A 27,995-nucleotide genomic window follows, 5' to 3' on the forward strand; every position below is an offset into this window, starting at 1 on the left:
TATTTTTGAGTATGTTGCAGCTGTTGATGGTTCCTTCTACATGCTTCTGTTTGTTTAATGAATAAACTGTTAAATCCTCAGACTTCAATCTTTCAATCCAATAAATGACACCAAACAAGAGCCAGTAGCAGAAAAATAGAACAGAATAGAAAAGACCTTTATTGTCATTGTACATGTATAAAGAAAAATGTGCCTTTTTATGTATGTGTTCTGTTCTGTTTTGGCAGATTTGGCAAGTTAGTTTTTCATAGGCACAACCGACATCCTCACCTCTGCTGCTCAACTCACGAATGCATTCTCCCTTCAATGAGGCACCATTTAAGGAGAAATTAATAGGCTAAGAAGCATCTCCCAACAAAGAAGTCACTGACCACACAAATGTCCTAATTTATTGTGCAAAGTTTTCACACACAGGATATAATATATATATAATATATATGAATAAATGATGGTGCCCTTGCATTTCAAATTCTGTAATATCAATGTTTTAGTCGTTTTTAAATACAAGAGCAGCAGAAAATGTTCAATAAAGACAAAGAAGCTGTGAACCAAATAGCATTTTAATGAAATCATTAGTGGTTAAGCAAAGTAACATTACAAAGGAAACAAAAGCAAGCAAACGGTTAAGTGTAAAGAACATTTGTTCCATTGGCACAGGCTTCAGTGCAGCTGCATGTTGTTACTGCTCTCACAGACATGGCATTGTTTCCCCCTTTTACTGGTTTGAGCATCAAATCACCAAAGGTCTCAGCTGTACATCAACAATGCTAAAATATTTCAGCCGTCCTTACATATAAATGTCATTTGTTGCAAGCTGTGCAAACATCACAATTGTTTGACATGTAAATGTGGAAGAAGCGCAGGCAGCAGCGCACTGGCTGTGATTCACATTATATACAAAGATGAACAGCAAATGGTGATGACTCTGGGAACTAAGCTTTGACAAACACTGCAGAAACCTTTGGGAACAGTTACATGAAGCTCTCTTAGAATCATTTGTCATGTATTTGTAGCCTTCTGGCTTCTGGCCACGCCCCCTGCCCTTACCACAGAACACCTGTAGAAATATATGATGAATGAGCTACAGAGATGCAGTCAGAGCAGAACATTCAAATGCAAATGAACATAAATTCTTGACTGTTAAAAAGAGCTGTTGGTTTTATTGGTGAACGCACGTGTAGAGGAAAATATGTTGAAATGACCGGGCACTAGGGGTCAGTGTCAGGCTGCAGCAGTCACATACTAGGATAAAAGCTCCAGAGAGCACGCAGTGATTGTAAAAGCTGAGGATGCGTTGGTCCTTGTGGCAGCTTCTTTACCCAACTCATATCAGACGGTCTTTTGAACAAAAAAAACAATAAAAAATGACAGAAGACTTTTTTCAACACAGGAGAAGATCACTCAAAGAAATGTAATGGACCTGACTACCTTCATTTTCATAACGGTTGTTCTTTGGGAGAAATGGCCGTACAATGTTCTGTAAAAACAACAAAGACACAGCGAGTCTACTACAGTCTGTCAGCAGTAAGAACATTAGCCTGATATAAAATGTGATCACATACAAATACACAAATACTCAACAATAACTTGGTAACAGACATCATTGTGCTTCTAAGTAAAGAGTAAATTAAGCAGAATACTATAACATTAGTAAGTAGAGACGGTGGAAGGAATAGCATAGCATGTGTGATACTTGATATTTCTGGATAAGCGTGAATATTTACTCTGTGAATTTATCATTTATCAGTCGGGAATCTGCGACCCGACATCCTTTAAACAAACATTTCTCTAGCTGTGAGTCAGACAAAGGAAAAAGGGACACTTTCTAAGAATAATTCAGCCCTGCTCACAACAAACTTTCATCTTCTCCCCTTTATCCTGATCTTTGCTCATGATCATCTCCACCTTTGGAAATCTGAGAGGAATGTCACATATTCCTTTGGATAGTGATTCTTAAGCCATAATGTGTAATCAAATAAAGGAAAAAATATAACTTGTTGTAGTCTTAATAACAGCGCAGCCTTTAGCACGTGGTCCATAAAAAGGACCTTTTTGGGGAGGGGCCTCTGTAGATGATCACCTTATAGAGCTGAAAAGCCAAATGTGTTAGCACTCTTCATGGTTATAGCTCCAGGGTTTCCTCTCTGTTCTCAGGTGCTACTTTTAAAAATCCTAACACAAAGACTGACTCTGACTGTGAGTGCAGAACAATCAGGGCCAGTGGAGCTTTGAAGCAGGCAGACATGCAGGTGAGATGCAAACAGAGCCAAAGGTCAGTTAAAGACATCACCGGCCTCCTGGAAAAGCTCTGACTTAGTTTAGTTGTGTTTACAATTGTTCTGTTTTGCTGCAGAGAATGATTACAATCTGTTTGAACGCTCACTTTCTTTAGGCTGAATTCTTGTCTTGGGCACCACCTGTCGGATAATCTGAGAATTACATGTTCCCAGAAAGCATTTTTGTGAACACAATGTTGTCTTAATTGGCAGGAATAATGGCCAAAATCAAATTAATAATAATAATAATGATACCCAGGTTGTAATTAGCCTCATAATTTTCTGTGGTATCTTAATCGTAATGCTAACAATGATTTTGTTAGCATCTGCTTTATATCTTTAATCGCTATCTCTGTCTCTGTCTTCGTGCTCCTGCAAAGCATCGTGGCTGTCCTCCTCTTCGTCCTCATCAGCCTCTTCCTCATCACCACCTCCATTCATCATTTCCATCTCCACCTCCACCCCTCCTTCCTCAGCCTCCGCGTCCACTTCACTGAAGGGCTCGGGATCCTGTGACACCTCCACCATCTCAGTGCCTTGAACCACTTCAACAGCACCCTCGCGAATCTTTTTGACGTGGAAGGTGAAGGGGGGCACTTTGTACACAGCGGTCTTGGACCGGGCATAAACCACATGGTCTGGTGTGAAGGCTTTCTTCATCTTGTCGCTGGATGTCTTCATCTTCTGCTTGCGGTCAGGGTTGACACTCATGCGTGTCCCGAGTTTTCCCATCTTCTTCTCAATGTTGTGGCGGGTCTTCTCCAGGTTTTCCTTGGTCTTCTGCTTGGTCTTTTCTAAATTCTCCTTGGTTCTTTGCCTTGTCTTTTCCAGGTTCTCCTTTGTCTTCTGCTTGGTCTTCTCAAGGTTCTCCTTGGTTTTTTGTCTGGTCTTCTCCAGGTTCTCTTTGGTCTTTGCTCTGGTCTTATCCATCTTCTCCTTTGAGAAAACAGTTTTCAGGTTTTGTACACGCTGCAGGCTGCTGCGCTTGATGCGTTCGGCACGAGTCTCCTCGATGGCCTCCTCGATCTCCAAACCCTCTTCGTCCGATGAGAGGTCCACGTGAGGCTTGTCTGCCTTTTCTCCTTCTTCTCCCTCTTCTCCGGGCTCTTCCACAGCTTCTTTGAGCTCGAGCAGACTACCTCCTCTGCTTCCCGACACAGACTCGGAAACCTTCATGGATTTTGAAATGCTGAGTTTCGAGGGAACTTTCACTTCATCCTGTGGAGAAAAGAGCATAAATCGTGACATTATTTCTTCTGATAGAGGTTTCGTTAACGTAGCTAAACACATTACTGACATATTATCACATTTTAAGGCTGATAGTGTGTCTTGTTACATATCACAGTCCAGAGCAGCGTTGTGGTTCTGCTGGTTGGTGTATCCAGATTCATACAGGATTAAAAGACTGATTAATGTGGTGAAGTCACAATTCAAATTTTAGCTTTAGGATAGGAGTATTGGTAAAAGGAGTGGTATGTCTCTGCTATCATGAAATGATTTATGTGTGTTTGTTCCTCTTTCTGTCGATGTGTGCAAGTACTCACAGGCTAACCAAGCCGAGCCGTGTGACTCACTTCAGGTTTTCCACACAGTGCAGCCATTAGAGGCCATCATAAACAGAGACGATTCTGAGTAAAGACATGAAGCTGTCTCAGAGGAATGAAAGGAAAACGTTTGTGTGGGATGTCAGCTGTGACAAAAGGGGCAAACAACATAATTACAGTGCGCGCACAAAGCTACTCTGACCCTTCTGCTGACATCATTAAGATGTGCCTAACACACATGCGGAGGGGAGGAGAGAGCTCCGGGACATTTAAAGTTTTGTGGTTGAAGCATGTTTGTCTCTGCAGGCTGCTGCATGCTCTCATTCTCTGTCATATCGTGTTAACCTGGAAACTCTGTATCATCGTCCTCCAGAGACGGGAGCAGTCACAGCAGGAGAGGTAGTGGGATTCTTATTTCTGCACTCATTTGCTTCTGAGATGAACCATTGTGTTTTTTATTACCTCATGACTTCTAGCACACTGTCTGCAGGCGACATTCTGGAATAGCGGTCCTATCACTCTGCATCTGGTGAGCTTTGCAGTTTCCGAACTTTACTTGTTTGGAATATTTTGTATGTGTGACCTGCCTCGCCTGACCCTGGCCCGCCCTGTAAAGCATTCCTGTATAGAAACACTTCACGCTCGCCTCCATAGTCATTCATTCCCCTCTCTGTTCCATCTTCCACCCACCATATCTTCCCTTTCTCAATAACATTCCAGCCAAGGGAGCCTATCTTTCTCTTTTCTCATAAATTCAGCGCTCTGGCCTGCAAATGCAGGGATGGAAGAGAGGGCGGGGGTCTTCCTCTTTCCATCACGGCAACTTTGAATCCAACTGGGCTCCAGACATGTACCTTGTGTACTGAATGTAGTACTTGCTGTATGTATTGTGTGTTTGTCTCCCCTTACACTGCCTTTATTGTCAAAACAGGAACTCGGTGGGGCCGGGACAAAGGACTAGCAGGGATGGGGGATGGTCAGGTGGGGAAAGTGGAGATGCTTTTCTGCTGTCGTATGAAACGAGTAATTGCACACATGGGATGATTCTAAGAGTCGTGGAAAACCATCTGGTCAGCAGGAAGATGATAGCATCAAAGTCTTAGCTGGAAGGTAGTACTGAGAGCTAAGTGTGAGCATGTAGAGGAGGGGGGGTCTGCATCCATTGTGTTCTGTTCTCGTGGTTTTATTGAGGTATTGTGCTGCAGTATCTTGGGTAAACTTGACCTTAGATGAGGGATTTTGGCTTTCCTGCCGGGCGGGGGTGCTGGAAAATACCTGCCTAGTTACAATTCATTGTGTCTTATATTGAAGTCAAGGACAATGCAGTGGGTGCTGAAAATCACTTAAGCAAGGTTAAACCTCGAGCCTGGATCTCTCCACACTTAAAATACTCCCAGGTACACTTCCAACACTTCCTTCCAATGACAACACACCATTTATTATTCCAGAAATAATTTGCATGTCCCAGTAAACAGTAGATTTGGTATTCCAGATTCCCGGATGGTCTTTTGTTTTATACAAACCAACATGCTTCTTTTGCCGTTTGCACCCATATTCATCACATACATCAAGAGACAGCACAAATAGGTGCTTAAGTAAAAAAGTGTCATTCCACATATCTTTGTAACATAACATCAGGATAACATCAGGATCCTTGCAGCCGGCAGAGAAGGTATTTTGCTTTGGCTAGGACACCATCTGAGCGATCACAGGACAGCAGCACTAATTTGTACAAACGAATTCTTCTAAAGATTTTGTTACTTTTTGTTCTGCAAATTCATTATAGATCTAACTGCACAGAGCGATATACAAGTAATGACAATTATCAACATGGAAGAGATATACACATCAATAAATCAACAATTATAAGCCAATGACATCTCGTATATGATTTGAAAATCCATCCATTCGCTTCTGCTTATCCTTCTCAGGGTCGCGGGAGCCTATCCCAGCTGTCATAGAGGCGAGAGGCGGGGTACACCCTGGACAGGTCGCCAGTCTGTTACACACATGGACAGACAACCATTCACTCCCACCTATGGGCAATTTGGATTAATCCCCCCCAAACTGCATGTCTTTGGACTGTGGGAGGAAGCCGGAGTACCCGGAGGGAACCCACGGGGAGAACATGCAAACTCCACACAGAAAGACCCCGGCCTGATGGTGGAATTGAACTCAGGACCTTCTTGTTAGCAACAGTGCCACTGTGCCACCGTGCTGCCCTGAAAAAGTGTCACTAAAAATTGTACCTTAAATATATTTGAATATACAACCTGTGCGCTATTGAGCTACTTCAATAAGATTATAATGTTGACTTAAATACTTTTTTGTGATGGACAGTTCACACACCAGTTTTGTATTCTATAAAAATATTTCTGTTATCCAAAATAAATATTTCAGAAAACTGGAAAACAGAGTTTTGGAGGATCTGGAGACTGAAGCGACTTCTTTGCTCACTGGTTGCTTTGTTTTCTGTCACATGATCACTGAAGGCTTCTCATGGAGATGCTGCATGTTGTCTTAGACCACAGAGAATCACGGAGTCATTTTAGTTTTAGATAAGTACAAGAAAGTGGATGCATGGATGGACTATAGAGAATATAAAAATAGTTGTGGCACAAACTTAGTGTTAGTGTTCTGTTTAAAATGAGATGTAGATGATTGTCTTATCTTTAAGGAGCCCAAAGTCAGTCTATCAGTTTGGTAAAGATGTGTGCGTGTGTGTGTCTAAAGTACATGGAAAGAGCGCAGGAGGAAGTTCAGGCAGTCACCTTGGTGTGTTGACTTCCTGACTCTGCTAATTTAATGGGACATTGTTCTCCGTGAGGATGCTGTGCCAAAGACAGGAAAGCACACTCAGAGTCACGGAAAATAGACCAATGAGGTACGTAAGGATTGTGTGTGTGTGAGTGTGTGTGTGTGTGTGATTGTGTGTGTGTGTGTGTGTGAGTGTGTGTGTGTGTATGTGTGTGTGTGAGAGTGTGTGTGTGTGTGTGTGTGTGTGTGTGTGTGTGTGTGTGTGTGTGAGTGTGTGTGTGTGTGTGAGAGAGTGTGTGTGTGAGTGTGTGTGTGTGTGTGTGTGTGAGAGTGTGTGTGAGAGTGTGTGCGTGTGAGTGTGTGTGTGTGTGTGTGTGTGTGTGTGAGAGTGTGTGTGTGTGTGTGTGTGTGAGAGTGTGTGTGTGTGTGAGTGTGTGTGTGCGTGTGTGTGTGAGTGTGTGTGTGTGTGTGTGAGAGTGTGTGCGTGTGAGTGTGTGTGTGTGTGTGTGTGTGTGTGTGTGTGTGAGAGTGTGTGTGTGTGTGTGTGAGTGTGTGAGTGTGTGTGTTCCTGTCTAGCTATCTTTGTGGGGACCTAAATCTGCATTCTACTATACTTGTGTCAGGATTACAATTAGGTTATGGTTAGGTTTAGGGTAAGGAGCTACTGAAAGCATTATGTCAATGAAGGTCCTCACTAAGATAGCTGAACGGGCTTGTGTGTGTGTGTGGCTGCACTAAGACCACACAGACCACACTTTGCCTTTAACATTGCAAAACATGAACATGCACAAGATGATAATTTCCATATCTAGTTAAATTACAAAATGCGAGTTGACACGTTTGTTGCAAAATGTGTGTGTGTGTGTGTGTGTGTGTCTCCTGAAGCAGTGGGACTCATCTTGTGATTGGTTTTATATTTATGAGGCTGCACTCTTTGCTCTTTATCTCTTGTTATGCCTTTATGTAAGATGAAACTAACACTTTACAATGAAGTCAAGAGGTAACCAAGAAGTATGAGAGGCCCGCAGTTCTCACTAACCCTGCCAATGTGTGTGTGTGTGTGCCTGTGTGTGTATGTGTGTGTGTGTGTGTGTGTGTGTGTGCTGCTGAGATCAGCTGGCTAATGCTCTGTGCTGTCAGCAGAACTCAGTGTTTTTGTTTCATGATGAATGTGCACGATGACTCCTGTGCCACGGTCCATCTCAGTGCAGCTCTTTGGTCAAGCATTTTCCTTTGTCATGCTTTTCCATGTGACTTTAACTGATCTGATTTCCTTTTTTCTAGGACACACTGTTAAATCCAAAAATTGTTGGGTTTCCTGGGTGTAGCCAGCGGGGTCCATGGTAGCCATGGCAGCAATAACAATGCCCGAACAGCTACCTCAGCCAAGTATCTGCCAAGTGTGTGTGTGAGCTTCCTGCTGCAGACTGGATACAGTTACAACATTATAATCCTTGGAGCTAAATCTGTGCACGTGCTCTTCATGTCACTATTGTTGCGTTGTAGTTTGCGATGACAACATACCTACAAGCAAAAATCATTCTGGAAGCAAAGATTTCCAGTTTCACCACCAAAGTGCTGAATTGAGGTTGTGTTTCCATGGTAACGGGGACGAGGCTGACTGGAACTATAATGTTTCCAGATAAAAGCAAAACAATGTTTACTAGTCAGGAGCTGTAATTTGTGTGTGTGTGTGGTGGGGGGCGGGGTAGGAGCACACCATGGAAGCTTTCCACTCTCACACAGCAACCACTCATCAGGCTGATGCAGAGCGAGAGGAATCCGGCAATAACACACCCTTCTCTGTTTCTGTTTTCCTGTTTAAACTCTAACCACCGAGAGTTCCCCTACTGCTGTGGAAAAGCATGAGTGTGTGTGTACCTGTGTGAGCAGCATGCATACTCTACTGTACTAAGCTCTAGGAGTCCACATTCCATTACACACACACACACACACACACATTCAGGGGATTTTCCAGTAAATCCAGGAAAAAGGGGAATCCTCGTGATACAACTGCTGATGCAAAGAGTAACTGAGGGCAGGCTGAGAAGCAAGCGAGGACACTGTGTGTGTCTGAGTGTTTTCTGGGGGACTGACATTTAAAGAACAACTCACAAGCCAACTGTCATGGAAATATACATTTTGTCTTGCTACTTTTTCAGATCACATGTTTTAGAGGAGCCATTAAACAGAAATGATTTATGTCAACCTTCTAAAGTCGAGAATTGAAACGTTAACCTCATGTCACCTGTGGCTCATGGCTATACTCACAATAGGTTTGACCAAGTCTAAGCATGGAAACAGTCATGGAACACTGTGGAGCTTTAATGCAGTGCTTAAAACTTAGTGCATAGTTCTGTGCAGCAGGACCAGCAGCTTCAGCCTTGTGAGTTAGTTCATGTTTTGAGGTTACAAAAATGTTCAGTTGTTTCATGGTAACGTCTACTGTAGTACTAACCTGCTCTGGAGGATGAGATGTTCAAGAAAAGAGGTCAACTTATACAAAACCAGCACCTGTGACCTATCAGTCCTCAGGAAAATAGCAACTCAGATAACAGGAGGATCAGTTTATACAGACTGTCTCCATACAAGCAGACACCTTCCCACCACACCTCAAACGATTTGCACTGACTTGGCAACAGTGAATGACTTTAAGCAGATTGAAGCTACTAGGAGTGAAATAATGTGAAGTGGCAACATGAAGTCGGGGGAGCCGAGATAAACCAAGCCAAGCGACTGGAGCAGCCAACGAGCCCGAACACTGTTGACATGTTGGTGAATATGTTAGATACATTTATTTTCTCTGCAGGAGAAATGTTTCTGTGCACGCAGCTCAAAGCTCATTTAACACGAGACATCAAATATTTGTAGTTTCCTAACACATTATTTATAAATCAGCGTTCATCATTTATAAAAGAGTGAGGTGTTATTTCTAAGTTAACATGTAACAGATAGTTTCCATGAACCGCTTGATATCTTTTTCTATTGAATGTAACAATATGCACACATCAGTCTAATGTTAATGAACACCCTGATAGACTGTGTGTGTGTGTGTGTGTGTGTGTGTGTGCGTGTGTGCACGTGTGTGTGCATGTGTGCGTGTGTGCGTGTGCGTGTGTGCGCGTGTGTGTGCATGTGTGCGTGTGCGTGTGTGTGTGTGTGTGTGTGCGTGTGTGTATTTCTTATTGAATGCCATGGGAAAAAGTGATGTTCAGAAAGAGCATAAAACTCCTCCTCCTGTTTTCCACTCATCCCCTTTAATCAGAGACATGGGACCAAAGAGAGAGAAATACAGATTGCTATATAAAGTGAAGGCATGCCGCAGGTCCCTGAGGGAGAAGAAAGAGAGATGAGTCACCAGGCCTAGAGTTGCACTGGAGCGCAGCACCAGCCTTCTTTTCCAAATTCCCTTTTTTCTTTTCTTTCTCTCTGTCCTTTCCAAAGTGTAGTACCTCCCTGAGGTACCACATGGTCAGACGGGGATCACTGTGCAATGAGTCAGATTGGCATAACAGCTCCAGAGCAACTGAACAAATATTGTGTGCCAGTTGTTGGCCAAGTTATTCTATTTCTGATTAATTTTCACAGTCTTTGGCTTTCATCAGTCACATGTTCATATTAGATCAAATAAACAGTTTGTAAGTGCAGATGTAAGGCAGGTAAAGGACTGTGCAGGAAGGTAAATGTAGCTGAATGTGGTTTAAGTGAACATTAAGTGTAATAGCTGTGCTTTGTTTGGTTTTTCTTTTTGTCTGGTGCCTTCTTACAAGGCAGCTCCTGCTGTGTCCACTGCACTTGTCTTAAATCTGCTTTGTTCTCATATAGGTTGTTCACATACTTTGAACACATAACGTCCCACTAGCATTCAGCTTTATTGTGAATATCGCCCAGATCACTGAAGTCTTGTCTTCCTATCCGGTCGTTAAGTGATGACGTGACAAATCCTACTTCCGGGCCTAAAGTAGTCTGCGTTTAATATGGCTTTTGTGTTGTTAACATGTTTAATGTTTTGTATTTTCTTCTATTTAATCTCAAAAAGCTCCTAAAACAGTCAGTGATCACTGTTGACCTCCCTCGGCTTTTATTACCGCTAATCATTTATTTAAGCTCAGTTTTTAAAACCTTAGGATGTAACTACAGCCCAGCCCATGCAGCAGTATATGAATGACTAACCTGTATTGTGGATGGATTATCTCAGTTGTTCTCCTGGCTGAAGTTTGGTCCTTTTACAGCATCCAGCCATTCGATTACATTTGTTCCTGACCACCGAGAACACTCACGTTAACTTTTATCAGTGGAAAAAAAGTTAGCTTGTTTATATTATGCTAACATAGCTGTGTCGCTAGCGGTCACGTAGCACATCATTAGCTACAGCTAGCCAAACTTCAGTAACCCTACAAACGTCACTGCTGTTTAGTTTTCTGTCTTCATTTATGTTGGAAGTGATAACAGAGCTGTACGTTTTAATTTGTTTCCAAAACCCCGCAGTCAGGACATGCTATATTGTATTTAGATAGAAGCTAGCGAGCTAACTTCCTGCTAACTTCTAACTCCGTTAAATGTCATAAATTCCGTTTTCATGGATGCCTGGATGTTAAACTCAATTGTTACACCTGGTAGAGCAGAACGCTGATCATTTTATTAAAGATGAAAGACTTTAGACAGTTTTTCAACTCTCAGTAATGCCATAGTGATCGTTTGATATATGGACCTGCAGCGGAGTTTAGGCCCAGACACGGCTAGTGACGTCAGACTTAACGACCGGATAGACTAAATGCAGCAGAGAACAAAGACAGTGATCACATCTCTGGCGTCTCTCACCATCATACTCAGCTGGTCGTTACCATGTAGTTATTAATAGAGACTCCTGATACATAAGTGCTTGTTTCATGCACCATCATGTACAGGATATGATGATGATGATTTTAAAAATGCTATAAACTAAAATGTTCTACAAGTTTAGTCATAACGAGCGGTTCTGTTTGTGCTGCTCATGTTGGGTTTGCCGATGTTCAGGATTTTCCCTGTAGGCTCTTCACCTCACAGCTCCTTAACAAATACAATTTAACTCATTATTTTAATAACTGAAGTGATTAGAATTGCATGAAAGCCACCTTCAAGTATAATTGTGAAATGTGAGCATATTTCTGTACTTGTTTAATGTTCTTGTCTGGTTTTGAAATAATAAGCCAATCTGTGACGTCTCTTAAAGACAAATAACACACAATCGTCATTCAAATGCATTTGCTGCTTTGGTCAGATGTGTGTCTTTTATGTCATTTTGTACAGTTCTTAAAGGCCCACAGTGCGTCTCTAAGCCTACGTGGGACTTCAGAGCCCGACAGTTTCCATAAACCTCTCGTCTGTTTAATCAACTGAGCTTTGTAAAGTTGCATAAATGAACCAATAAAGTTTTCTTGAAGTGTTTCCAAGGCCGCAGACATGTGTGTGTGAGGCAGCCTGGTGCTGTTCTCATTCTTACTGCAAGACACAGCTTGCCATTGTGGACTATCACTGGAGGTTTTTTTCATGGCATGCTTTGGTTTGTGAGTATTCTGATCATGTACTTTCATGCAGAAGCACATATCAGTGTATGAAGGTAACCAGAGAAACGCACAATCCAGTGTGATGAGTAAACCATAATTCCTCCTGTGACTGATGGCTTCCAAATGGATACAATGAATCTAACTGTAATTTTCAAAAGTTTGTGTACTTTAGGCAAAGCTTGAGATAAGCCTTCCACTCAGAAATGTTTCATTTTTATGCGATGAGCTTCTAATCACAAGCCTCAGCTCGAGCCCGGTAAAAAGAAAGGGGCAAGTATCTGGAGCTTGGCAGCCTCTCTGTGTACATGTCCCCACACTTGGACGGACAGAGATGATAGCGGTCGTTTCCATGGTCACCCTGTGTTACTGTTTCCAAAAACAATGAGGAGGTTGGTGTGTAAGGAGAGGAGCTGCAGAACAACTGACTTCTTCCTCAGCCTCAGCTGTGACTGTGCTCTGCTGTTGCTCCGGCTACAGAAGAGCACAGTCACACTGGTGGACACTGGTTTTCAGAGGTGTACGACCAACTGGTCATTACTGTTAATGACTTCACATCCTGGCTTTATTGTTTGGTATGAGTCAAGCTCCAAAAATGTTGGAAAATACTTCCCACAATTTTTCATTTGACCCTTCCTGCTTTCAGACTCCACTCTGTTATAAACATGAACGCCAAACTCTAGATGAGATATAGCCTTATCTGTTTCAACACACCAGTGTGTCACCTGTTGTGAGGTAGAATAGACAGTCGGTCACTGTGGATCAGGTTTAAAGCTAAAAAAAAAAGATGAGTGATGGTGACTGACCCTTTCATCGTGGTAACCATATTTGTTTCATTTGCTTCATCACCCTGGACAGTAAAGCCACTAAGCAGTGAATGTACAGCGACTGTCTCGTGGCATCTGTTTGCAGTGTTTATTCTGGCCTACACTGATAGCTGCCATCACTTCCTTCTTGGTAATCCTCTGCACTTCTCAATTCACTAACTGTCCTTCTCTGAGTCTTTGTCTACATTCAGCTCCTCAGCGTATTCCTTCCATCCTCTCTAAACACTCTCTTCACTCAGAAACACCGTCTGTGCGCCCTCATCTTGAAGTACATGTTCACCACAGCCATGCTTTTAGCAAAGTCTACCACCATTTGTCCTTCTGAATTGCTCTCCTTCAAACACACCTCCTCACATCTGTTCCTTTCACCTACATGTCCATAGAAGTCTGCTCTAATCACCACTGTCTACACCCTGGGTAAACTCTCTGCCACTTCCTCCAACTTTCTTAAGAACTCCTCTCCGTCTTCTAAGTTGTCTGACACTCTCTTCAGCTCCACACTCTTCCTTCAAGATTACCCCTACTCCATTTCTACACCATGGTAGAACCCTTTGAATATATCTGCAATGCTCCTGGCCTTGCTTCCCTTCCACTCTCTCCTGCAAACACAGTATAGCTACCTTACCCTTCAAATTCAAACAGTTAATCATAAATGTTTAGCCATTCATTCAAAAACTAAAATATAAAATGTCCACATGATGAGCTGGAGCGACAAAACAAATAAAAGCTCACTCAAGTTCAGCACCCATGTCTATCTCAGACCATACCATGCTGTAGTGGAACAAACTGGCTCTGGTTCTTCTTCTTGCTGCAGTTAGCACACTAAATCCTTGATTACCCTGTTAATGAAAATAACTGAACCCCTGCTAACAGCAGGTATGTATACTGGGAATGTGTCTGTGGGTGACTTTGCTTTGAGGCTTGCTTTTTAAAAATAACTTTGGTAGTAATAGCTACATGGTTTGGTCTAAATTGTCCAACTTTTTTGTTAGTGTAGATTTGATGCAGACATTCATGGAGTATAGAAAAATTTATTTTTCAAGCTATATGGAGGATAGGAGTCCTGGTCCCTGGAACTGGGACAGGCATTACACTTTCCCAGTTTGACTGGCCATTCACAGGGAGAACACAGAAAGGCTCCCGCTGATTTAAAGGCAATGGATTTGTCTCACCATGGAGCCAGGTTCCAACTCTGTAATGAGACAAAAACTTCAGGGTCAACTTACCAGGAGGTTTCAAGACCTTTGCTTCACCTGCCTGGACGTCTGTTAACAGATGGTCAAAACTGTCATGTCACATGAAGACTTTACGTGACTCCTAAGCAACATTCATGCTCCCAAAGCTTCCAAAAATCCGCAGTTTCATACAAAAGTACTCTGAAGAATAAGTAAGACACTTTGCAGTCTAATGGCAATAGAGCTTACTTTGGTCAGTGTAAGGTGTTAAAAAAGCAAGAGCAACACTGAAGTCATAACAGAGGTTGATGACTCTGTGACTTATCACAAATGTTCTTCTGTTCAGGGCCACTAATGTAACTGGCCATGAGAGTCTTTGAACCTGGAATCATATGACAGAGTGGATCATATGAGGAACAAACTAATGTTTTCAAAAACCGCAGCTTTTCACTGTGAGTCACTGGCATCTGACTCATGTGGAAACATTCCTACTTTGAAATACAAATAATTAAGAGTAAGACAATTACTCTATTGATGTCAAGTGACCAGTACTGGAGCAGATCCAGCTGAAATGACAGTATTTGAGAAATGACCAAACACTGAAGGGTTTGTCAGTGATAAAGTCCCTTTTTTAAATGCATAATCAGAGATGTGTGAATGAGGTTGAGTGGGCAAGCAAATTCAAACTGATGCCAGTTATCTGTGCGCTTAAAGCAGGGGCATAATTTCCAGGGGGGTTATGACCCCCCCAATAATCAGACCCTACCAATATACCCCCCCCCCCAAATAAAATTATGAATTATCTTGCATAAATAGGTTGTTGATTTTCTTTACTCATTTCAGGTATTACCAGCAAAATAGTTACATTCTTAATCATCTAGGAATTTACCCAGATTTTAGCGGTGGGGATGTGTGGCGTGGGTGTGGTCTCTGGCCGGCTGCAGAGGAGGGGTGGCGCAGGGGCAGGGTGAACAGGTGTGCTGGGAAGTGAAGGTGATTGTCACTCTTTATATGTTCACAGTGACAGTCGGGGACGGAAGAGCGGACGTGACAGCAGAGAGCGGGAATGACTGTGTCCCAGTGAACCTGAAACCACAGTATTAATAAAAATATTGCTGTCCCCACACCTGTGTCCCATGGATGCTTTACAGGACAAACGTTACACTCCCGCTCCCTCTTTCCATTGCCTCCTGTGGCCAGCTTATTATTTCAGCTGGGTATCTGATGCCTGACCATCCATGCATACAAACCAGTACATATGTTCTGTATTTCTTGATGGTTTGGCTCTTATTCCTACCACTCAACTGGCTTCTCAGCACCTATCACTCCTGCAGGTACTTGCCATGGTTGACCTTTGTGCATCTTTATCATGGTTTTCGGTCAGTAGTTTGATGGAGTCATACCCGTTCAGGGATTCAAAATTCAAGATTCTAGACTCAAGGTTCAAGGTTCTTTTTTTATCACATGCATAGTTATACAAGTATAACACGCAGTGAAATGTAACCTGACACGCTCCTCGACTTGTGCAAAAGGGGGGAGAGAGGAAGAACATTATATATTATATACATTAGGTGAATGTGCAGTAGTAGCATGTATGCAGCAAGCAGGTGAATTCTGTACATTAAGTGAATTAAATAAGAATAGACAATCTGAACATTTTACAAAATAGACAACATAAACATATTTAAAATTAAAGGAATTTGAAATGTACTTTGTGCTGGTGGGTTTAGAGCGTCTAGAAGAGAGTCCTGTCTTAGTCACTTAGGGCCCGGATGGATTGGGGATAGAAGCTCCTCTCGAGTCTCTCTGTCCTTGCCCGGAGGATGCTGAACCTTCTACCGGATTACAGAAGTTGGAACAGTTTGTTGCCAGGATGGGACGGGTCCTTCAGTATCTGCGCTGCTCTAGTCCGGCATCTCCTGGTGTAGGTGTCCTGAAGCGGGGGGAGAGCAATCCTGCAGCAGCGTTCTGCTGTACGGATCACTCTCTGGAGAGCTTTTTGGTCCTTAACACAGTTGTTCCCAAACCAGCATGTGATGTTCTGTGTGAGGATGCTCTCCACAGTGCCTGTATAGAAAGTCCTGAGGATCTCTGGAGACACCCTGAACTTCCTCAGTTGTCGTAGGTGGTACAGGCGCTGCCTAGCCTTTTTGGTCTGGACCTGAATGTGGGCAGACCATGTCAGGTCTGAGGAGACGTGGACACCGAGATACTAGAAAGACTGCACCCTCTCCACTGGAGCTCCATTGATGATAATGGGCTTGTAGTCTCTGTGCTGACTCCTTCTGAAGTCCACCACCAGCTCCTTGGTCTTGCCAATGTTCAGCTGGAGATGGTTGTCCTGGCAACATGATGCCAGATTCTTCACTTCGTCCATGTGGGCCGCCTCATCGTTGTTGGAGATGGCGCCCAACACCACTGTGTCGTCAGCAAACTTCACAATGGTGTTGGAGCCGTGGGTGGCCACACAGTCTGAAGTGTAGAGTGAGTAGAGCAGTGGCGAGAGGACACATCCCTGAGGTGCTCCTGTGTTGATGGTGATGCTGTCGGAGATGCACCTACCCACCCTCACCACCTGAGTTCTGCCAGTGAGGAAGTCCAACACCCATGCACACAAACAGCTGTTGAGTCCCAGATCCCTCAGCTTTGTGAACAGTCTGCAGGGCACTATTGTGTTAAAAGCTGAGCTGTAATCAACAAACAGCATTCTCACATAGTTACCCTGTTTCTTGTCCACGTGGCTAAGGGTGGTGTGCAGGACGTGGGCGATGGCGTCCTCAGTGGATCTGTTGGGTCAGTAGGCAAACTGGAGCGGATCTGTGGTGTCTGGGATGGAGGAGGAGATGATGTTCTTCAGCAGCCTCTCGAACACCTTCATTACTGCCGAGGTCAGTGCAACTGGCCGGTAATCGTTCAGGAATGAGGGTTTGCTGTTCTTGGGCACAGGGATGATGGTGGATCTTTTGAAGCATGTGGGGACCACAGACTTCGGAAGTGAACACACATGCTAGCTGGTCAGTACAGCAGCTCGGACGTCATGCTCCACGATGCTGATCACCGGTCTCTCGCTGATGACGGCACTGTCCTCGGTAGTCAGGCGGTAGTTAGCATTAGCCGCCTGGCTAACCTCAAAACAGGTGTAGAACTGGTAAAGCTCGTTGGTGAATGCAGAGTCGGCGTTGATCGGTGCAGTGTCCCTTTTGTAGTCCGTAATGGTGCATAGTCCGTGCCACATACTCTGTGTGTCGGTTGAAGCGAGACTCCACGCGCTCCCGGTATCGGCATTTGGCATCCTTCGCCGCACGCCGTAGGAGGCGCTCATATCGCCAGTGCCGAGACCCATGTTGTAGGTGGTGGTCCTGGCGTTCACTGCAGTGCGGACCGATCTGTCCACCCACGGTTTCTGGTTTGGGAATGTGGTGACTCTCGCAGTGGGGATAATCTCCTCCGCTAGTATGTTGACGAAGCATACTGCTACTTCTGTAAACTCGTTGATGTTGACTGCACATGCTCTGAACATGTCCCAGTCTACGTCGTTGAGTGCGTCCTGTAGCATAGCTTCTGATTGGGCAGACCAATGTTTCACCTCCCCTCCATATGTTTTGTTTAGTCGTTGTTGTCCTGATGAGTACCACCACCGTAGTGTAATCTGCATACTTGATAATGTGATTGGAAGGAGATGCCAGGCTGCAGTCAGCTGTCAGAAGTGTGAACAACAGTGGACTCAGGACACAGCCCTGAAGGGAGCAGATGGAGTTGTTTCCCACTCTCACTGACTGAGGTCTGCCAGTGAGGAAGTCCAGCAACCATTTACACATTGGGGTACGGGTACCTGGGGGGTCAATTTGCTCACCAGCTGCTGGAGGATGATGGTACTGAATGCTGAGCAGAGTTAAACAGCATTCGTATGTGACTCTTCTCCTCCAGATGTGCCAAGCTCAGTGTAGGAGAGAGGAAATGGTATCCTCTGGCTGGGAAACAAACTGGAACAGGTCAAGTGATGATGTAGTCCTTTACCAGCCTCTCAAAGAACTTCATCATTATGGGAGTTACTTCAACAGGGCAGTAGTCAGCATGTGGGGCTACTGGGATACTGGGAGACTAGAAACAGACTAGTGGTAAAAACATGAACAACAGTTTGCTCCAGTGAGGATGGATGTCATCTGGTCAGCACACTTTCTAATGATCAGTGCTGAAGTGTCAGTGCCTGCTGCCTTCTGTACATTCACTTTTCTCAGAGTTTTTTGAACATCAGTCACATTGAGATTCAGTGCCTTCTCATCAGGGTGAAGAATGGGTTTTGAGTTAGTTGGGAAGGTTTGTGTTGTCACACAATGTTACCACCCGAGTCCTCTGCCACATGCACCTGGTGTTACTGGGGTCTGATGCGTTCCAGTACGGGCACACTTTGCTGTTCTTATGGCACAGTTAGGGTTGGCTCTCGCTGTTCTGAGCTCAGCCTCATCACCAGATCTGAAAACAGTATTCTGCACTTTTAGCTTTTCACCGACCTCCTGCTCCATGGTTTCTTTTTGGCGCTAGTGGAGATGTTATTCATAACCAGAGATGGGCAGTAACGCGTTATTTGTAACGCGTTACTGTAATCCGATTACTTTTTTCAAGTAACGAGTAAAGTAAGGGATTACTATTGCAAAAACGGTAATTAGATTACCGTTACTTTCCCGTAGGAACGCTGCGTTACTGCGTTACTAAAACCGTGATTTTTTTGCGAGAGTGTCTCATGACAATGACGTAAGCGAGTGCGACGTTCGTGACAACAGCTGTGTGCAGATCAACAATGGATCATATATCGAGTGCGGGAGAGAGTATGAGCGTGCAGCGTTTAAAGCGTGGAAGTGCTGACCTTACTTTGAGTTTGCTTCCATAAAAAGTGACAAAAACATAAGCATCTGTTGTGCGTGGGAAGAAAACTTCTTTTTACAGCGAAAAAAACTCCTAAACTTCCAAGCAAGCTCCGAGTGCGCAACGATGTAATGGGAAACTCACAGAGAAACTCGCGGATTCTTCCACTGACCGCTGCGGCACACCTGCACCAGGGTAAACCTCCGCCTGCCCCACTCCTGCTTTACAGGTGAAAATAGAGCAACAGGACCGCTAGTCTTTGATTTTATTTATTTTCTGCTGTGTTTTACTTGCATCTATTTGAAGGAGTGAGTGTAAACACACAAAAAAAAAACAATTTTATGTGCTGGAATGTGCAGAAAATAGGTTTAAATATTAAACAAATTTCTTCCAGTCAGAGAATGGTGCATATAATTTAATTTTTGCTTGATGCATAAAGTTAAAAGATTAAAACTAATAAAACAAGTTTTAAAAAGAGACTTTTCCATTTGATTACATTTTGTATGATGGATTATGTAGAAAAAGTAGAATTGGGCTGAAAGATCTATCGCTTTATCACCTATTCAGGTTGTAAATCGTGTTTTTAAAAAGTAACTAAGTAACTAAGTAATTAATTACTTTTGAAAATAAGTAATCAGTAAAGTAACGGGATTACTTTTTGGGGGAAGTAATCAGTAATTAGTTACTGATTACTTTTTTCAAGTAACTTGACCAACACTGTTCATGACACAGTGGTCTTCTGTGCATTTCTGGATGTCAGCAAATATCATTGCAACACTACTTGTCCACATTAGTGTGATGATTATCAGTGGCAGCAGCTCTGAACATGTCCCAGTGCATTCAAAGCAGTGCTGTAAGGCTTCTATTGCCTATGTGCAGGTATTAGCATCACAGACAGATGGTCTGTGTGTGTGTGTGTGTGTGTGTGTGTGTGTCAGTGATGGTCTGACAAAGAGCACTCAGGGGCTCCTCTGTGTTTATGCTGGGGGGATGCACATGGCTATGATGATAACAGTGCTGAATTCCCTCGGCAGGTAAAACGGTCTCCATTTAACAGTCAGCTAAGAATCCAGTTTGCTTATATGGGAAAGTAAATGTTAGTAAAAAAAAGAAATACTAGAATGACTCAGGCCTCAGACTTTACACAGCAAGCCGCTCTGAAATAGCTGAAAGAATAACAAAGAAGTTTATTAAATTGAAATATCTAAAGCACTACAATAAGACGGGTAATTATACATGTAGTTCATGATTTATACTGTAATATTGGATGATGTTATTTGTGTAAGGCTCATTCAGAATCAGGCAGAAACCAAATCTGAACAAGTACGCCACAGTCTCCAACACAAACAGGACAACATCTCCTAAAGGCCTTTTCCTTCTCACAATCAAACAAGTATGTGATAGTTGCTATTTTTAGATCGTTCTCCCAGTCTGTCTCCTCTGCTCTCACCCTCATCCCCTCTTTCCTGTCCTATCATGTTAGTCAGTAATGTCCCCTACACAGGGACTGGACTGTGCTCCATACTCCCATTCCTGCCACTCCTACTGTGCCAAAGCCTGAAAACATTGGTGCAGCTGAAACAATGTTACACACGATCCAGCCTGTAAAATGAGCAGGGAACACTGAGGCTCACATGTCCATATATGGACCTGGACCGACCTGAGTGAGAAGAATGGGTTCACTTGATGAATTTACATGCAAAACAGAGCCGAGAGGCTCCCAGGCTCAGACTTTTACTTTACAGTGCTGCAGGCCTTGTTAAAGAAAAACTTTCAGAATAAGGTCTGACTGATGCTGTAATCCACGTAGTAGGACGGTAGATGCAAACATGCCTGACTGAAATGTTGAGTATGGCAGAAACAGGTGTTTCAAATTGTAAACGCAGAGGGAAGTAGAGCTGAAACGTTCAGGTTGAGGATGAGCAAAATGTGTTCTGACAGACTGTTTGTGCGATGTTCTTTCCACAGGTCAGGAGGAGCAGACGTACGGCGCTGTGGTATTAAATCTGCTAAAGTCAGGGATTTAGATGATCCAAGCATCTTATTGTATGCATGGACTTCCATTAAAAAGCTATGTTAAATACATCATTGCACAGAGACCAACTGACTTCATTCTGAAAACCGTTCGACTTTGAGGAAGCTCATTTTATTACCAGAAAAGCTAAAAACAGCAAACAGGACACTGAGACAGGAGCAGGAGACCTGAGCCCAACACATTTCATTCATGTTTGTCTACTCGCTCCTGGATTTATGAATATCAAAGGCATTTTAAATAACACAGCCTAAAATCAGAAAACCAGATTATCTGTCCCTGCGTGTGCTTCCGTCTTTGGTTAGAGCACCAGCAGCACAAACACTGTCAAGAGGTCCAGGTGAGTGAACCTGATTAACAGAGCACTGACCAATAGTTATCAGCTACAGCTGCCTGTGGCATCACACCTGGGAGTCAAAACAGACACAGTCCTAATTCTGAACATAACCACGATCCAGGTGGTGTAGTTATGAAAAGCCCTCTCCTTAGAGTTGTTATAAAATGGAAAGTGGAGGTGGACAGAGGTCAAACTAAATCGTGTAGCAGGCTGAAACATACCTTAAAGTTTGTTCTAAAGTTAGACAGTTTGTAGTTTTGAAGCCTGACCTTTTACATTTACATTAAAGGGCTGCAGCTTTGAGCACATTAGGCACAGACACACACACACACCCTTTAAACACCTGGAGAGCTACTTTGTGTTAATATCCTAAATAAAAACCCACAGTGGTGCTTCTTGATTTAGTTTACAGACTAGAACCTTTAGACTGGAGTTTAAATGAAGCTAGAGATCGTAGTCATGTTAAAACCTCCACGTGTAGCATTTCAGATTCATTTGTCATTCCCATGATTAGCTTTGAATCTTCAGGACTAAATACGAGCGCTTTATTCATCAGAGGAACTGATCTGAATGGCAGAAGTGAGAGAAATGGAAAAAGGAATGAGGTGTGACGCAGGGTGGAGTGAGGGTGGCTGGAGGAGCTAGGGAGGTGGAGGAATGGGGCCGTGACTGGTTCCACATCAGGAGGAGTGGAGGTTAGAATGGAGAGTTGGGGATGCCTGTGCAATGAATCAGCTGTTTAAATATGATCCCTGCTCTTCATCGTAACACACCCATTCACTCCCTCAAGAAGAGGAGGTAGGGATGCACACCTCCTCTTCTTGACATGCTATTTATCATTCCACCCTCCTCACAGTGCTGGAATGAAGCCCCTCAGGCCAACCTGCTGCACTGGGCCCACAGTCTTTATTGTTGGTGTTGTAGCAGATTTAGACTTAAAGTGCAGGGATAGAAAAACCAGCAGGCACTGTCCTGGTTATCATATACTGCCACTAGCTGGCTTCAGGTCAAAGAGCCACATGTGTTCAGGTATAAACTAAACATCGTCACACTGAACTTTATAAAACAGTCTGTCCTTAAAGGTGTTCATGGTTCTGCTCAGTGCACAGATGAGTGCGATGTTCAACAATGGAAACAAGCTTCTCACTCAGCACCACGACCTGAACATGACAGATGTCTGACTGAGCTTTTAAAAAACTGCAAAAATTAAACTTCACACAAGAACCGGCTATTAGCAAGGCAAAGTAATCAGTAATCAGTGGGTGCACATTTTCTTAGCTACTGATTGGCTGTCGAGTTATTTTTTTGCAGGTCAGTGGAGCTGATGGTGTGTTTAAGTGTGACAGCATGGACATCTGCAGCAACAAGATAATAAAAGCTAAAGCTGCGTCCACACAGCACATCACTGTGTTGCTGTCAGTAGCAGATATTCCTAAACCTCTATTCTCACTGGCTGCCTCGAGTTTGAGAAAAGTTTAAAGTCAACAGAGTTTTGCTACCTGTTGTTACTTTAAGTTAAAATAGACAAATGTGACTAATGATTAAAGCTGAAGGAAGCCCCGGGAGTCAATCCTAAGAGAGCAGAGCAGAGCTGGAGTGATGAGAGGAGCTTGTAGAAAGACTTTGTTGAAGGAGTACCCAGAGTGATGTGAAACGTAACAAGTGTGATGTGCACTAAGAAAAACATGCTGTGTACTTTGGTGATGGTGGGAGAATAGAGCTGTGAGCTGTGCTGATGTTTCCTGTGGTCAGCTGCATCCGAAACCTGATGGCTGAGTTTAAAGATACGAGCCAGGAAACCAAAACAATGCAAGACGCAAGGTGATCATTTTCACTGCGTGCAAACTCATTAAACTTATCAGTGCACCTTGCATTTCAGCGCTCTCACACGCTACTGTGGTGTAGAGTATCACATTCCAGGCCAGATCCTCACTGAGTGCAGTAAGCTCTCGTCTGGCAGCGTATGGCCTCAGCTGTCAAGGAACTGAACACAGATGTAAGAGAGTAAATCTCAGGCTTGCTGGACAAGCAGCTCAATGAGCCAAACGCACACAGGCTGACACAAACACACACCGAGGAGGAGAGCTGCTGCTCATGCTAACAGGGAGGCAGGTGCTTCATGTGCTGACAGAACGCCCTCTGGTTAGTTTCCACCTACACATTGTATCGTAGCTCATCACACATGCCAGCAGCATGGGGTGGCATTACTTTCGATTGGCTGTAATATAATGTAATATGACTGAGGTCATAAAACCCAGGAAAGACACAATCTTGCTATCCTCTGTGATTATTAGTCTTCCAGGGTGCATTTACATATATATTAAACTATACATGACACCTGAAGTCAATGGCAGCCTTCACTCATGGTGAAATCATCATTTACATCAATCTCAGCTTGTGAGGGAGGCCTAGCAGGGACGGCATCAGACTACAGCACAGATTCAGCCCCCTGTGCTTCACTACAAAGCCCTCGTGCTGTTCCCTCGCTGTGTGAGCCGGCCCCTGTAACAGCAACTGTGCTTTTATTACCAGCAGAGCACCAGGCCAGGGCCTTTCCTCAGGGTACCAGCAGCATAAGTCTGAGTGAAAAGTGGGAAATACCTGAGACACATCAGAAAACTGTGTGTTTCTAGGCTGCAAATACACTCAGAGCCTCGGGGTTAGACCACTACGTTCTGATTTTGTAATAACATTTCAACACAGCACGTGAAGCAATCCAAGCTGTGAAAATATATTCTTAGCACTGCAGATGCAGTAAAGCCATTTAAATGAATACTAATGCTGTTAGTATGCTGTGTACTGCTTATGCCGCATGGCTGTTAGCTTGCACTGGACCGCACGTGTGAAATGAGATGTTGCTTTTGTGTATATTGTTTTGAACAGCAGCATTGTGTAAAGCTCATGGTGATGCTTAAATGTGGTGCATGTTCCACGTGTCACCTTGATGCTGGTAACCCACAGAAATCACGTCAGCACATATTTCTGCACAGCCATCAGTATGTAGACTTTTACATGTTGTTATGCTGCGATATAGGATGAGCTATAGCTCAGGAGGTAGAGCGGATCTAACTGGAAGGTCGGTGGTTTGATTCCTGGGATGCCAGACTATCTCCTAACCCCAAGTTGCTCTCTGATGCATCTCTCAGTGTGTGACAGTGATGTTAGATGTGCTTGTGTGAATGAGGCAAGTTGTGTAAAGCGTTTTGGGTGCTCAGGTAGAACCAGTCCATAAAAGATTAGTTTTCCTGTGAGTGCTGGAAGCCTGATACACTGCAGCGTTTGCAGCTGAGATTCAATATCCTAAATTTTCCCCAAATGATTTACAAGTAGTGGAAACAATGTTGCATATTTGATGTTTAAAAATATGCATATGAGTGATTGTTCTCTATGTGTCCATTGGTGGTTCCATGCACTTCTACTTTAAGTTTAGTTGCTGCCCCGCCCCACCCCCCATACACAATAAAGAACGGTTTAGAATATGTCCGGTCACCTCCAGCATGACGGGGCCCTCAGCTCCTATGATCTTTGATCTGCATGATTGACAGCACCTTCATCCAAACACTGAGTGAACATGAACAGTGCTGGTATTCCACCAGGAGACCTGAAGGATCGTCGGGGGATCACTCTTCACACGATGGCCCAAAACATTATTCAGACACTTTTTTCCCTCTAATTTGTCACACATCGGTTGGCCCTCTGTGTTCAGACTGAACGAAGATGTTGACAGTGTTAATGTTTCCAAGTATCAGTGTGTGTCCCATGCTGGGGTGTTGGCCAAGTGTTTACTGTCTGACTTTTAAAAAGAATCTGCCCTGAAAGGGCAACAGAGGAGCAGAGAAAACTGAAAACAGAACAACACATTGTGGCTTTGCTTTTTTAATGAAGATGAATCTGATCTTATGTCATAGTTGGCAACTGTAACCAAAGCCAGTGTTTTGAGTTAGCGAGGGAGCCGGTGATTGGCATTTCAGGGGGAGTTTCTCTCGCCACAGGGGCAGGGCGCTTGGCTAACGTTAGCAAAATCCCAACCTCTGATATTCCAAACAGACTGTTTTGGAAGCTTTCAGCCCTCAACTTCAACAATTTATCGGGGACTAATTAAAATGTAGATTTACGATGTTCTCAGTTTGAGAAACAGTTCAGTCATTGAATTCCTTCATATGTGATGAAAAGATAAGTTTGTTTTTCACTCAGAGTCCTGCCCTGCTCATCTGCTGATTGCTAAAAAAGTCTTATACTCATACACCGAGGCACAGAAGCCAGCAGCATTGTGTAAGTCTGTTAGCGCAGAGTTCAAGTCCGACCGTGTGCAGTCAGGCAGTCTGCAGCGCCTAAGATGGAGCCCTCATTTGACTGAGGGAAACAGAGAGAGTGAGGTGGGTCCAAGCCACGATGTCTGAGTCAAGGGTGGAAACTCTGAATGTTCTCGCGCCACTGTGCAAAAAGCTGCAAGCTATTACACATCACAGTGCAGCCTCTCAAGCTAAAAAAAGAAACAGGGCTCTCCTCAGCTCCCCTCAAAGAAAAAAACGTGCTCCTTCTTAAAAGAAACATCTGCCCCCAATCCTCTGCTTCAAACTGGACCTGACGCATGCTCGTGGTATTTTCCATCTTTTTAGAAATAGTGAGGAAAGAGTGAAATGACTTTCTGAACCGATTTCGTCTGACTTGGGCTGCCAGTAGGCCAAGGCTCTTTGTCCTACATACAGCATGCTATGGAAGAGATACCTGGAGGCCACCTGTACTGCAAACTGAAGCTGCATATTCATTTTAACTGCTGTAGTTTTGGTGTTGAGAAGGTGGAGCTGCAGACACACACACACTCACACACACACACACACACACACACAGCCATGATCTCTGCTTCCCTGTGTCGTCTAATAACTTAATGCCAGTAGAAAGGACATTAATGATAAGACCTCGGGTGAACTCAGGAAATGTATCATAAATTGGAGAAAGAGAGGAAGCTGTGTTTTCTGATAAATAAGTGTGAGTGCAGTAATTGTTACCATCGCTCTAGATTTGTTCTGTTGGCTCATACTTTAATTATTAAGTGTGATTTGAAGTCATTTGGTTCATGATTTACAAACTCTTGTTTGCTGTTCATCCTCCTCAGTCTAATGCTGTCGTTGGTTGGTTGATCGCTTCACTCTAATGCAGTCCCACAAGCATTTGGCTCCTTTTGCAAAGCCTGGTAATAATTACATAATAATTGCAATTCTCTGCTTTTATTTCCATGCAGAAACACAACGTTTCTGTTAAAAGATCATTTTTTTGTTTTTCAGGAAATTAAAAGTCTGTGGATGATCAGGGTGGTGTTTGAAATGCAATACGAGGGCGCGTCTATACAACAAAAACACTATCTTTGCATTTTTTTGTAAATCTTAAGTGATTATTCTGAGCAACATTGCAAAGTCAGAGTAATTCAAAGGTCAGACTTTCTTTCTTATCATCTGTCCAGAGAAAAGTCTTACTGGTGTGTCTGAGAGTGAAAGCAGCTTCCAGTAAGAACCACTCCCTGAAGCCCTCAGCATCCCAGCAACATCTTCACCAGACTAAACCACCTTTGTAGGAGTTTTCAGTGATATGGCTCACAAACCAAAACCCTGCTCGGTTATTCGGTTCATCCATGAACCACACCCATCTCTCTCAGGGTTTCACTCCCACATCGAACTGACTAACACATACTGAAACACAAACACTCTCCCACCTGATAAATCATGACTTTGAAGTTGCGTCTCTTGAGCAGCTCCGCCTCGTTGTTCTCCAGCTTCTTGATCTGGCCTCCTTGCTTCTCCAGCGTGGCTCGCACTGTCTTGACATTGACGCTCACCTTGCGCACCTTTTCCATCATCTTGTTGACACTGTTGGATGTGGTGCTGTGGCTCTTGGTGAGTTTTGTGAGCTCGCCTTGGATGCTGGTCACCGTACGTTCCATCTCCTGCTGCCTGGCCTCCAGCCCGCTCTGGGTCTGCTGGATCTGGTCCACTGCCCCGATGATCTTGTCAAGCAGTGAGAGCACCATGACACCGTTAACCTGTGGATCAGCTTTAACGCCATCATCTTTGTCCTCGGCGGCGTCCCCTTCTGTGCCCATTGTGGACAGCTCTTTCTTGGCTGCGGCAAGGGCGTTGTCTTCATCATCTGAAGGTGGAAGGTTAACCTCATCATCAGAGATCTCAGTGAGAGTTTGAGGCTCCAGCTGGGCACTTCCAAATTCCAGTGCTTCCATGGCTGCCATGTTGGTAGATTTTATAAAGTGTAATCAACCTTTTTCACCACAGTTTCTTCTGGATTACTTTCTCACTCCTTATCTTCCCACCTGCGTCTTCCTCTACTCTGCTCTGCAGCCCTCTGCTTTTTTACTTCCTATTTACAAACTCTCTAATCCCTCTCCAGCACACATACATAGAGCCTGTCTTTCTCGGCTATCTGTCCGTTCTGTCTGAAGCTCCTGGAGTCAGGCCAGTGATCAGGGGAAGCCGAGCGATGCTGGATGTGACCACATGAGCGTTAGGATGTAAATGGCTCACCAGGCAGAGAGATCCTCCAGTCAAGCTACAGCCGGCAGCGCTTTTTTTTTTTCCAACCCACCCTCCCTTTTTTCCACTGGGCTCTCCTCCTCTCCTCACACCCCTCCT

At 43.8% G+C, this 27,995-nt stretch overlaps 1 protein-coding gene across 1 annotated transcript; it reads right to left on the reverse strand.

The window, feature by feature from the left end:
- Nucleotides 1-542: 542 nt before the first annotated feature.
- On the reverse strand, nucleotides 543-27,922 carry LOC146382175 (caveolae-associated protein 1-like). The gene is made up of 2 exons (XM_084938524.1): nucleotides 27,065-27,922; nucleotides 543-3,494 (listed from the first exon to the last, which is right to left on the reverse strand). The coding sequence occupies exons 1-2, from the start codon at nucleotides 27,593-27,595 to the stop codon at nucleotides 2,616-2,618; spliced, it is 1,410 nt and encodes a 469-aa protein (XP_084794650.1). The 5' UTR covers nucleotides 27,596-27,922; the 3' UTR covers nucleotides 543-2,615.
- Between the last annotated feature and the right edge of the window lie 73 nt (nucleotides 27,923-27,995).

The sequence above is a fragment of the Perissodus microlepis genome, chromosome 8 (genome assembly GCF_051167445.1).
Source record: "Perissodus microlepis isolate ML-2025 ecotype Zambia chromosome 8, ASM5116744v1, whole genome shotgun sequence".
NCBI classification, from domain to species: Eukaryota; Metazoa; Chordata; class Actinopteri; order Cichliformes; family Cichlidae; genus Perissodus; species Perissodus microlepis.